The sequence below is a fragment of the Sturnira hondurensis genome, unplaced genomic scaffold (genome assembly GCF_014824575.4).
Source record: "Sturnira hondurensis isolate 20B ecotype Veracruz unplaced genomic scaffold, ASM1482457v3 Scaffold0008196, whole genome shotgun sequence".
NCBI classification, from domain to species: Eukaryota; Metazoa; Chordata; class Mammalia; order Chiroptera; family Phyllostomidae; genus Sturnira; species Sturnira hondurensis.
In genome coordinates, this window is record NW_028080827.1 from 18062001 (window position 1) to 18073348 (window position 11348).

An 11348-nucleotide genomic window follows, 5' to 3' on the forward strand; every position below is an offset into this window, starting at 1 on the left:
GGGTTAGCTACACATGGCAGATATTTTTGGAATCACTCAGTCCAGTGTAAACAAAAACAGCAGTGAGCTGTTCGGTTTTCCATCCTGGGTGCCCTTCTGTCCCACCCTACTGTTACTGAAGACTGTGTAGAACAGCCTTCGGGCTGCTGTGAAAAGTCTCTCTCTTTCTTACACACACACACACACACACACACACACACACACACACACACACATGCCTGCAGGGGCTCTGTGCAGCGAGAGAAAGGCAATACAAGAAGGCCAGGAGTGAAAAAGTCCTTTCTCCCTGGGGGTGGGGAGCGGACAGGGAGTTGAGGGGGGCTGGGGGCCTGTTTCATTTGCAGGCTGCAAATGCCTCTCCTATTCACCGGCCTGCATTCCCAGCCAAGGCGCCTGGCCAGGGACAATGCCGGGAACAGGAACAGAGAAGATTTGCACATTGTGTTCAAGGGGCCAGCTGGCTGCCTGCGACAGTGGAGCCAAGGTGTGGGAACCAGAATTATTCGACTTCCACACTCAAGTCCTGTGGGTGGAAGTGAGGGGGCCCCTCCCCAACAATCGGGGGCCAATGAGTCTGGGGATATAGGCCTCATTCAGCTAGGGAATAAAGTCCAAGGCAGGAGACCCCAAGACCCAGCCATGAGGGATACCGAGCAATTTGGTCTCTGATTCACACCCCATCTGGCAAGGAAGAGGGTCACAATTTCTCCGGAGATAAACACGCAGCAGCCCCCGCCCCATGGCCACGCGTGCCCCAATAGTGTTATATTCCCCTGCCGATCCTCCCTGCTCACAAGCTTCTGCTCCTTTGGGCTATGCTATCAATTATGAGCCAGGGAGAGACAGTGGGGAGAGAGAGAGAGAGAGAGAAAGAGAGAGAGAAGGCAAAAAAGAAGCAGAGGGAGAAACAAGAGAGCCAGAGCTCTGCACCCGGAAGGCCACATGTCCATTTAGTTTTTACCAGGCTCCACAGGCAGGGGATGTGAGAAATACAAAAGAAAGAGAAGTGAGAAATACAAAGGAAACAGAAGCCCTTTAGGAGCTTAAAATCTAGTGGAGGAGACAGATGGAATATCCAGCCACAAAACAGTTCCTTAGCAATGCAAGCAGCCATCTCTGAGAGGGAGGCTGAGCCTGAATGCCCCAGACCACAAATACTGCCTGCCTTAGCAGGGGGGGCAGAAGAAATGACTGCAAACTAACTGGTCTTTAGGGAAGGACTGGATAAAGAGAAGTAGGCTCAAGAATAGACTGGGAAAAGGCCCAAAGAAGGTAGGCATATACTACCTTAGGGCGGAGATGAACCTCAGTCCAACTGCCCAATTTTACAATGAGAAAAGCGAAGCCCAGAGAGGGAGAGTGACTTGCCCAGAGCTACCTAGGACGCCTGGTGTCCACGCAAGGGTCTTTCCTTCACACCTCACAGCCTCCCAGGAGTGTCAGAAGGGGCCTGTCTGTGGAGTGCTGACTGGGCAGGTCAAAGGGCCTGAGCCTTATCCATCTGCACCTACTTCTGTGCCATGGCGTATGTATGGGGAAGCCACCTAGGTATGGCCACTCACTCATCACACCAGTGACACTTCAGCTGCAGCACCTGATTACTGTCCTCGTGGGGAGGCAGATGTGCGTTTGAGGGCCAGTGGGGGAGGCTCCCTCAGGGCTCCCTCTGCTGAGCTGCTGTTCGGGAGAGAAGAACCTGGGTCCCACGTACCGGGTCTAAGCATACAACCACCAGGTGGTAAAGGTCTCCGGGGTCACCAGCCACGGTTCCAGGAACCACTTCCCTCCATAACCCACTGCGCTGGACAGAGGCTCTCCTCCAGGACCCCCTGCATCCAGTGAGAACCCACACAAACTGTGCTGCCAGCCACTCTAGCCCACAGCTTGCCCCACCCCACCTGGACCGGGACCTTGTTCCACAGACCTGTGCCAGACTCTGCCTGCAGACGCACACGGCCACGGGTCTTGCTGCTGCGAGGGGATTTCAGAGCAGCTGGTTAAACTGCCCTCCCGCAGGCAGGCTGAGAGTGATCGGGACTTCAGAAGTCAGTACCTGAGGGCCTCGGAAGTAGGAGAGGGGCCCAGTGTGGAGACAGCAGGAGACCAGAGCTGGACCTTCTGCGCTCTCACCCCGCCCCACTGCCTCTCTCTAGGAGTCTGGGCTCCCCAGGGGCCTTGTTGGAACCACCACAATCAACAGAGTTTAGAACTTCACATTTCTCCCCTCTGATACCTCCCCGGAATAATAACAGTTACTCTTCAAGGAAAACTTCCTATGTGCCCGGTATCTGCTCAGTTCTCTACTCATATCACCCTAGGTGATCCTCACAGGATTTCTCCTTGGTAAGTATTATTTCCCCATTCTAAAGATGAGGAAACTGAGCCCTGGCTGGTGTGGCCCCAGACTGAGTGCCGGCCTGTGGACCGAAAGTTTGCCAGTTAGATTCCCAGTCAGGACACAGGCCTGGACTGTGGAATCTCATGCCCAGTTGGCGGCATGAGAGAGGCAACCAATTGCTGTCTCTCTCTTCTTTCTCCCTCCTTTCTCCTCTCTCTGAAAATAAATAAAGTCTTTAAAAAAAAAAGGAACTGAGCCCCTGTCTGGTGTGGCTCAGTGGATTGAGCACGGGCCTGCGAACCAGAGGGTCGTGGTTCAATTCCCAGTCAGGGCACATGCCTGGGTTGCAGGCCAGTTCCCAGGGGACACATGATACATTGTGTGTTCTTGGCAGAGGCAACCATACATTGATATTTCTCTCCCTCTCTCATTCCCTTCCCCTCTAAAGATAAATAAATAAAAATATTTTTAAAAAAGGAACTGAGACACAGAGAGGTTAAGTGACTTGGCCAAGCCCATCTAGCCCGAGTCTCCTGACCTCCATACTCCATAGCCCACCCTCATAACCGCCATTGAGCATGCCCAGTCAGGACGGCCCCAGGCTCAGACGGAGGCACTGAAACAGGCTGGACCCCATCCTAAACTAGTGGTTAATACCTAACACTAACAACAGCACTTAATGAACATTTCCTAGACACCAAGCCTGTGCGAGGTGCTTTACACCCATCACCTCATTCACTCCTCCTCCAACAGCCCTGATAGCCTGCTGGGACATTATGCCAATTTTTGTCGCAAGTCAAGAGGGTTAAGTGACTTGTGCTGAGAACACACGACGAAGGTGCAGCAGAGATGGGTTCAAGCCTACCCACCTAGGCCTGGCCCTGGAGTCCACGTGTTTCCATGCGTTTCAGACTTGGCTGCGCTGCCTACGGACCCGACACCAGTGACTATGGCCTGTGGGCCAGAAGCCTCAGCATCACCGGGGCTCCTGTGAGATGCGCAGAACCCGCCTTGGCCTGGCCCCACAGATTCAAAGTCTGAATTTCATCACGACCCTCAGGTGATCCCCAGGCACAGTCAGGTTTGGGATCCTGCTCTAGATCCCACAGCTCTCTGCTCCGGTTCCCCCGAGGGCCCGACACCCAGAACTGAGGCTAGGGCCTGAAGGGCAGGAACTGAGGGCTTCTGCCTGAGGGCAGCTGGGGGTGCCCCCACCCAGTGTCCCCCCTCCTGTAGCTAGCACATTCCTCTTTGGAGTCATCCAGGCACTCAGACCTCAACAGATGTGAATCAGCACACACGTTCCCCTGGGTCAGGTGACCCACACGCCCACCCTGAGCCCCTCCAGAGGGATGGCAGAGGGTCTCGACAACCCAGCTTCAGCCGAGACCCAAAGGCTTGGGAGAATCCCCAGGCCCTCCCAGGAAGGGGCTAAAAGAGAACAAGTTCGACTCAGGCTCCAATAATTCCACTCCCTGAGAGATTTCCCTGGAGTGCTGCAGGACCGAATCCCAGGGAGGGAGGAAGCCACCTTTACATGGAGACTGAAGTACTGGCTCCCACTACCGAGTGCCTACGGGCCAGGCCACGTGAGGGGTGTGCCAGTCCCCACACCCATCTCACGAAATAGGACGTCCATTTCACAGGTGAGGAAACCAGACCACAGAAAAGTGAGTATGTCCAGGGTCTCCATTTCTAGCCCCCAAACGATAAGCACATGGAACGGAGCAGGAAGGCAGAGAAACCAGACGTGCTGGAAGCCCAAGTACTCTGAGGACCTGACCCACTCCATCCTAAAGGGGGATACTTGGAACTGAAGCCCCCAGGAAGTCAGCCCATAGTTTAGCCCAACCTGGTCAGGCCACTTTCCAAAGGTAGCATCTGAGCCCACTGGGATAGAAGGGGAGTATTTCCAGTAGTCAGGCCAGACGTCCCAGCAGGCCTGCCCATGCAGACTTGGACCCACTCACACACCGCGCCCCCCCACCCCCCACCCCGCGCACCACACTGGGTTAATCCTCCAGGTGGCTTGTGCGTCAGTGAGGGGTGCTTAGCATGCCCCTCCCTATCAGCCTCTGGGGAGCAGGGGGCTTCAGAGGGCGCCTCACACCTTTTCAGCAAAGCACCCTCCCATGTCACGCAACATCTGTAGTGCCTGCAGGCACACGGGCAGGGAGTTATCACCGAAGGGGGAAACCTGGGCCGCTGAGCAGCTTTAGAGGTTTTTAGGGACATCGGCCTGTGAAGTGAGAAAAGGGGTCCAGCCTCTTGGTTGGTTATCCCCTGAGGCCACCAGACTTGTGGGGAGAGAGAGGCCGTATCAGACTGCCAGTGTCTGAGGGCAACGTGCCCAGCTGTCCCCAGGACGTCAAAGGCTCAACCAGGCTGACCTTACCCATGGCTGCTTCCCCCAGCCAGAGCCCTCAGTGTGATTTTTTTTATACTGTTAAAAGTTTAAGGAAACCAAACATCTTGAAAGTATTATCATTTATAGAAAAGCACACTTACGATTAACTATATAGAAACACCTGGGGATTTATCTCCCAGAATTCTGGGCTGGTGGGGCAAAGGTCACCAATCCCTTGGCACAGATGCAGGCCAGGGTGTGGGGTCATCTCCCATCTGCAAACTTCCTCAAGTCCCCACCCTCTGTCCATACTTCTCTTCCTCACACCCAGCCATCTACTCAGAGGCTGCACCAGCCACCCCCTACACTTGCAGGAGGGCCAGGGGACGAGGGGTCGCTGAGCCAGAAGTGTTGCAGTCTCGAGGTCCAGAGCTGCCTCCCAGAGAGCTCCATATGGGGGCCTGCGTCAGCCTCCCTCAGAACAAAGGGGCATCTCACACTCAACGAGAAGGCTCCTGCCTCGAACGATTCATCACTCAGCGGCCGTTCAGAGCAACTGTGCAAATGCCCGCAGAGCCAGGAAGAAGCTTGTCAGTGATCAGACAGGAAAGAGGCAGCGTGCCATAGGAGTTAAGTGGGAGGGGGTAGGGGTCAGACTGCCTGGGCTGCAGTCCTGACTCCTCCGCTTACTGGAATGTTCCCACATCCCCCTAGATCCCCCTAAGTGTCAGTGTTCTCATCTGTAAAAGGGGTTTCTGCCTTTCTTCCGGGGTCACTGTGATGACAAAATGGGATAATTATGCAGAGCACTTAGGGTGCCCCTCATGCAGCAAGTGCTTAATAAGCATCAGCTAGAATTACTGTCAGCCAAAGTTAAAGCAGTCCCTTTAAGGTAGCCCCTCCCGGAGCAGGTCAAAGACAGAGAACAGAGACTGGCTGCACCTGCCGCGACTTTTGTAGTTTCTCAGGAGCGGTGGTTCTCGTCCACGGTCCATGCCTCCCCCGAAGTAGCCTGCCATCTCCCCAAGATACAGAACTAATTCTGCTTTACACAGCACATTCCCATGAGTATTCACAGACGACACTCAACAACAACAGACTTTTGCGGACAGGGCAGGAAAACAGCCGTTCTCCCACCACCCACCATCAGCATGGGCAGGGCACCTCTCCAGAGCCGGGACACCTGGCCTGGCCTCTTGTCTCCCATTCCAAAGGGCACATCAGATATCAAGTCACAACAATGTACCCTTTAAGTAGCTTATGATCTTACTGTCAACTACACCTCAATAAAACGGAAATTTAAAAAAACACATCTGCATGAAGGTGAATGGGAGTAATGTTAACGCCATTATTGTAATAACTCTGAAATCATTCTACCAAATTTTTTGTGAAGCAAATTTTTGCCAAGTTTCAGGATGTCATTGCTGGTATATGGAGGTTTTATCCTACCCGAAAGGTTTAAAGCCAGCACATAATTTAAAATTCCACGTAGCCAAGAACTTCCCTTCAAAAATCTCTTAAATAACCCAAAGGTATAACAACTGTTTATCTTGAAACACCAGACTCATCCGCAATGGACCAGGAAGCTCACAGCATCCAGGCACATGGGAACGAAGACACACGAAGTTGGGTGAAGAGCTCACACACTCTCCCTTCCCCCGCTCCAGTGTTTGGCTATATTCTGGCCAAATCACATCCAATCAGTTAAGTGAGTATATGATATAACTTTGCCACCATAAAATTACAGCTAATTCCATGGGTCCCTCTCAACGGACCCATGAGAAATTAGTCCTCCAGAAGGCTGCATAGGATGGAATGGCTCCCTGTGCCCCCCACCCCTGGTCTGGGAAAGAAAAGTAAAGGGCGCCCACTTACTTGCAGCCTGGATGCGAGCCTTCCGGCTGACCACCAGCCCAAAGCGGTTCTGAGCCACGCACTCATAGTCACCTTCATCTGAAGGGCTGCCTCCTCCATCCAGCAGGAAGTGATGAATCATCAAGGACCCATTGGCCAGCACGGTGGAGTGGGCACTCTCTGACAGTTCCACCCCATTCTTCCTCCAGGTGATTCGCACTGGAGGGGTCCCATCCACCCTGCAGCCCAGCACTACAGGCTGCCCAGGGACAGCCACATCATCGCTTGGCTCCACAGCAAACGCCAATTCGGCAGAGTGGTCAAGACCTGCATTGTGCAGGGGAGACAAGAGGAAAAGGAGAGGTCAGTGTGGAATGAGCAGACAGAAAAAACTCCACGCACAGGAGTCCTACGTTCTCTGGATCTGTACATCCCCACCCCCAACTTCCTGTAATGTTAACAGGAATCTCTATTAACATGTAGAACATTATGCATTATGAAGTGTCATCTCATGTAATATTTTACTCAATCAGTACAGCACCTCAGAGAGGTGGATGTTATTTACACTATTTCTTCTTTTACAAGGAAATTGAAGCCCAGAGATAATGAAGCAACTCGTCCAGAGTCTCACAGTTAATAGTTGCAAATCTGGGATCCCAAAGCAAGACTGATGCCAACACAGCTGCTGCCACTTCTGTGGTCACCGTGGTTAAGCAATGAAGCATCCCAGATTTTCAGAGTGTGACCTTAGGCAAAGTATTCAACCTGTCGTGGCTCCTCATTCCTCATCTGTTTACATCAGGAACAACAACGCAGCCTGAGTTACAGGGTTGTTGACTACGATTCACAGACTTAGAGGCGCTATGAAAAATGTCCCTTGGTCAGGGCACACACAAGAATGAATGAATGAATGAATGAAAGAATAAGTGGAACAACAAATCAACGATTCTCTCTAAAATCCATAAACAAATTTAAAACATTCTTGATGAATATAAAGTGAGATAGAAATAAAACAGTGCTTCTTTTTGCTTGCAAAACCATCGGAGGCCTGGTGGCTGCCTGGCAGGGAGCAGGGTTGGTGGGTCCAGTACTAAATACAGGCTCGGCTAAGGCCCAACTCCACTGACCCTCCCCTAGGATGTGCTGGGCATCCCCCAGCCCAGTGCTGGGCTTTTGTCTTAAGGAGAGAGGAGAGGTACCAAACATCAACTCAGATTTCCCAAAGTTCAGAGAGAGGGGTTTCCTAGAACCTTTACTAGTAGCAACAGATTCATTCCTGCAGAATAGAGAAGAGCTGGAAGACGAGGGGGAAGGAGGGATGGGTGAAGACCGTAATGGAGAGAGAAATCAGGAAAAGCCTTAAGGGAAAGAAGTGATCCAATCCCAAGCATGATGCCAAGTCGCCAACTTCTCCAACAAGCAACTCACCAGACCAGTTACAATTTCACTGCAGGAGATTCGAACCCACCTAGGCTGAAAGGGTAGCCACAGACCCCTCCTCACATTGCCAGAAAACTCGTGATCCTGGGGCTCTTCCTCCCTAACAGACTAGGGCCCTCCAGGGTGGAGAGAAAGAAGGAAGAGGGCTGGGATTCCCCACACCCTCGTGGATATGTAACATTTTAAGACATCTGAGAATCAAACCCCTTCAAACCCCTACCCATCTTTCCATGACCTGCTTTTCAACTGCCTCAGCCCCCAAACCAACCCTGTAGAGCAACTGGGGAATAAAGTTTCTACTAGATGCAGACCCGATAGCAGCTTCTCCGAGCGGAGGAGAGAAAGAATTGGGAAAGAAGTGTGTCTCCGTTAAGAGTTTGTGGTGGGAGAGAAAGGACAACATTTTCACCCATTATAGCCACAGACAGGACAGAGCGTCGTTACAGAGCTCTGGGCAGCAAAGCCGGCCGATCCCGGAGCCCGGGGACAGGGCCGCTGTGCTTATGCACACTCCGAGGAAGGGCGGGCACGTGGCAGCCCCGCACTCGCTCCCTAGCTCTCGGTCAGCTTCCATTCCCCTTCTTCAGCTCGCAGGGGGTCTCTCGGGTGTCCTCCCCCGCAGCGCAGCCGCTGGGAATCTTCCTCTCTTTCTCCGTCCCTCCCGAGCACTCGGCGTCCGGGTCCTACCTCCAAATCCAGTTCTGGCCGCCCGCTGAGTCCCGACCTCCGCCCCCAGGTCGGCGGTCTCCAGTTTCGGTCTCTGTCGCTTCGGACTACTGTGTGCCCGCCGCCGGGCTCCGAGCCCCGGAGCTCGTGCCCTCCGACCAGACTCAGCCCTGCGCCACCCCCGCCCCCGGGCTGGTTTCTCTCGCTCCCCAACTCCGGGCTGTCTGCCTAGCTCCTGCTTTGCCCCGCTCCTTAACCCTCTGTCCAGGGGTCGGGTTTGTCCCCGCGTCCTGGAGCCGCCTCGGGCTAAGCCCTGTCTCTGTCGAAGGGTTCCGTCCTCAGCAAAGCCCTGCTGGCCCCCCCCGCAGCCCTGCCTCGGTGCCCTCTCCCCGGGCTCCGCCCCTCCCGCCTCGGCTCCTCTTCTCGGGCAAGTCGCTCCTGCACCGGCTGAGGGTCTGCCTGCAGGTCCGCCCCTCACGCCCGCTCACTCCCTTCTTTCCCTTCTCGGGGCTCGGTCCGCAGCCGCGCAGAAGCGGCGCCCTCGCTCACCTGCGCTCGGCGCGAGCGGCGACAGCAGCAGCAGCAGCAGGAGCGGCAGCGGGAGCCGCGGCCGGCGCGGCGCGGGCGGGCGGCGCGGGGGCGCGGCGCGCGGAGCGGCCATGGGGCTCTCCGTCCGCTCCTCTCGGCGCTGCGCGACTCCGGGGCCTCTCGCGGCTCACAGCGTCCCGCGGGGCCGGCGCCGGGGCCGGGGCCGGGGCTCCGGCCGCGGCCGAGCCCGAGCGGCGGGGGGCTGGGGCCACATGTCTGCCTAGGAGCTCCGGGGGCGCCGGGGGAGCGCCGCTTGCGCCATCTTGCACCTACCCCGGCGATCTGTCAGCCTCGCCCCGGGTGCGCGCTCCGCACTCACACTGCCCGCGCCCGCCCCGCCCTCCTCCCGCCGCCCGCCGCCCCCCTTCCCTCCCCTCCGGTCCCCTCCCCCAGCCCCCTCTCCCCGGAGGCCGGGTCTGGGGAACAAAAGAGCCGGCGAGCGCTTTAAGCGGCCGGACATTCCCGGCTGCTCGGCGGACGCGCCCCCTGCGCTTTGAACTGCGGCTGGAGCGACCAGCGCCGTCCCAGGCTGCAGTCCGGTACCCACCCCAGCTCGGGCCAGCCCGGGGCTTGGGGGGCTGGGAATTGGAGACCCGGGGGACTGTGGAGTGGGTCCGGGCTGCGGAGAAACACTGCAAGCTGCGGAATTTGCTCTGACCACCTCTCTCATCTGTGCCCTCCTCCACCGTGTCCAAGTAGTCTATATTTTCGAGATAATTCCCTCAAAACTGCATAAAGTTGTCAAAGATTCGGTTTTCCATGGGTTTCGGGTCCTTCCCCTCAAAGGCTAGCACGTTTAGCGGCAAGACTGCCCACCCCCCCACCCCCTCGCCCCGACGGAAGCGTTCTGGCCCTTAGGTGAACCGGAGGTAGGAGCGGTTTCTCCCAGGGTGGGGCGAACCGGCCCAGCGGGACAGTGAGAGCGCCAAAGTGACCAGGGTTCCGGCCCAGTTCTGCCTGCTGTGTAGCCCAGCCAACCCAGGCAGTCACTCTCTGAGCTCACCTAAAAAATCATCATCTCTCTCTTACTCACCCCTAGAGACCTTTAAACCACCCAGGTCCTGACAAATGACCTGGGAACTGGAAAAGCAAATTGAAAGTTAAAATTTCCAGTAATATTTCTAGGCCCAAAGACTCAAAGTTTCACGTCAGAGAAAAAAATGAGAAAACACAGGTCCTGTGTGGGAATGTTATGATGTGGGCATGCCTCCTAGGAGATTACACGCGCATGTTAGCCCTCGGAGGTCTCGAATCTTCACCACTCACTGTTACACGATCTTCTGCGGGTCCAGCATGATGGGCTAGTCCATCAAAATTATTGAGCTCCAATTGAGTTCTAGGAGCAGGAGGTTCAAAGGGAGTAGCTTCTACCTCACTCAGGTATTTGCTCTTCAGCTATTTGCAGAAGGATAACCACATCTCTCTTTGGAGAGCAACTCTGCAGTCTTGGGATCAGGAATGTTCCCCATATATAAACCCTTCACTCTGTGCAGGTGAGTGAAGAAGTGCAGGCTTCCAGAAGCCACATAAATTTATCAGTGATGGGGCTTGTGCAGCCCGGGGACTCCTGACTCTGCAGCAGTGATTGGAATCTGAGTCTGAGAGGCAAGCACTTGAGGCCTGTGAGCAGTGGGCGGCAACACTGCTGGTCAGGGGACACCAGCACACCAGAGCCCCAAACTGATACTGCAGGGAAGGGCAGGAATGACGAAACTCTACTGGCCATGGGACGGGGAGGGAGGGGGCCCCTCCTGGTCGCAAAGTCCTGGAACTCCCTCCCACAGGCTCGAATTCTCAACCACCCCTTCTGGGCTTGTGCTGGACTTGGAGAGGTCAAATTGGTGTCCTGAGCGGCTGTCATTTTAAATTCATTTTGACAAGTGTTTAATTCTTCTTTATCACAACCCTTGGTCTGAGAGTGATATGCAAATAATGGCTATTCTGCTGCATGCAAAATGTTCAGTATCTCTCCGTATGATCTGTCAATTAACTCGGGTCTGGCCCACCAGCCGCTTCAGGGGTGGTCCTAGGCAGGGCAACCCTGGCTTTTGGTTCCCTCCAGTAGAAAAGCCTGCACCTTCTAGGCTCTGTTGAGATCTTAGCAGAGCAGCTGCC

At 55.0% G+C, this 11348-nt stretch overlaps 1 protein-coding gene across 1 annotated transcript in view; it reads right to left on the reverse strand.

The window, feature by feature from the left end:
- IGDCC3 (immunoglobulin superfamily DCC subclass member 3) overlaps positions 1–9306 on the reverse strand; it is a 40816-nt gene extending 31510 nt beyond the window's left edge. The window contains exons 1-2 of the mRNA XM_037054436.1: positions 9195–9306; positions 6561–6866 (exon numbers count right to left, since the gene is read on the reverse strand). Of these exons, the coding sequence (XP_036910331.1) occupies positions 6561–6866; positions 9195–9306 (418 nt within the window). The remainder of the gene's footprint in view (positions 1–6560; positions 6867–9194) is intronic.
- Positions 9307–11348: the final 2042 nt, after the last annotated feature.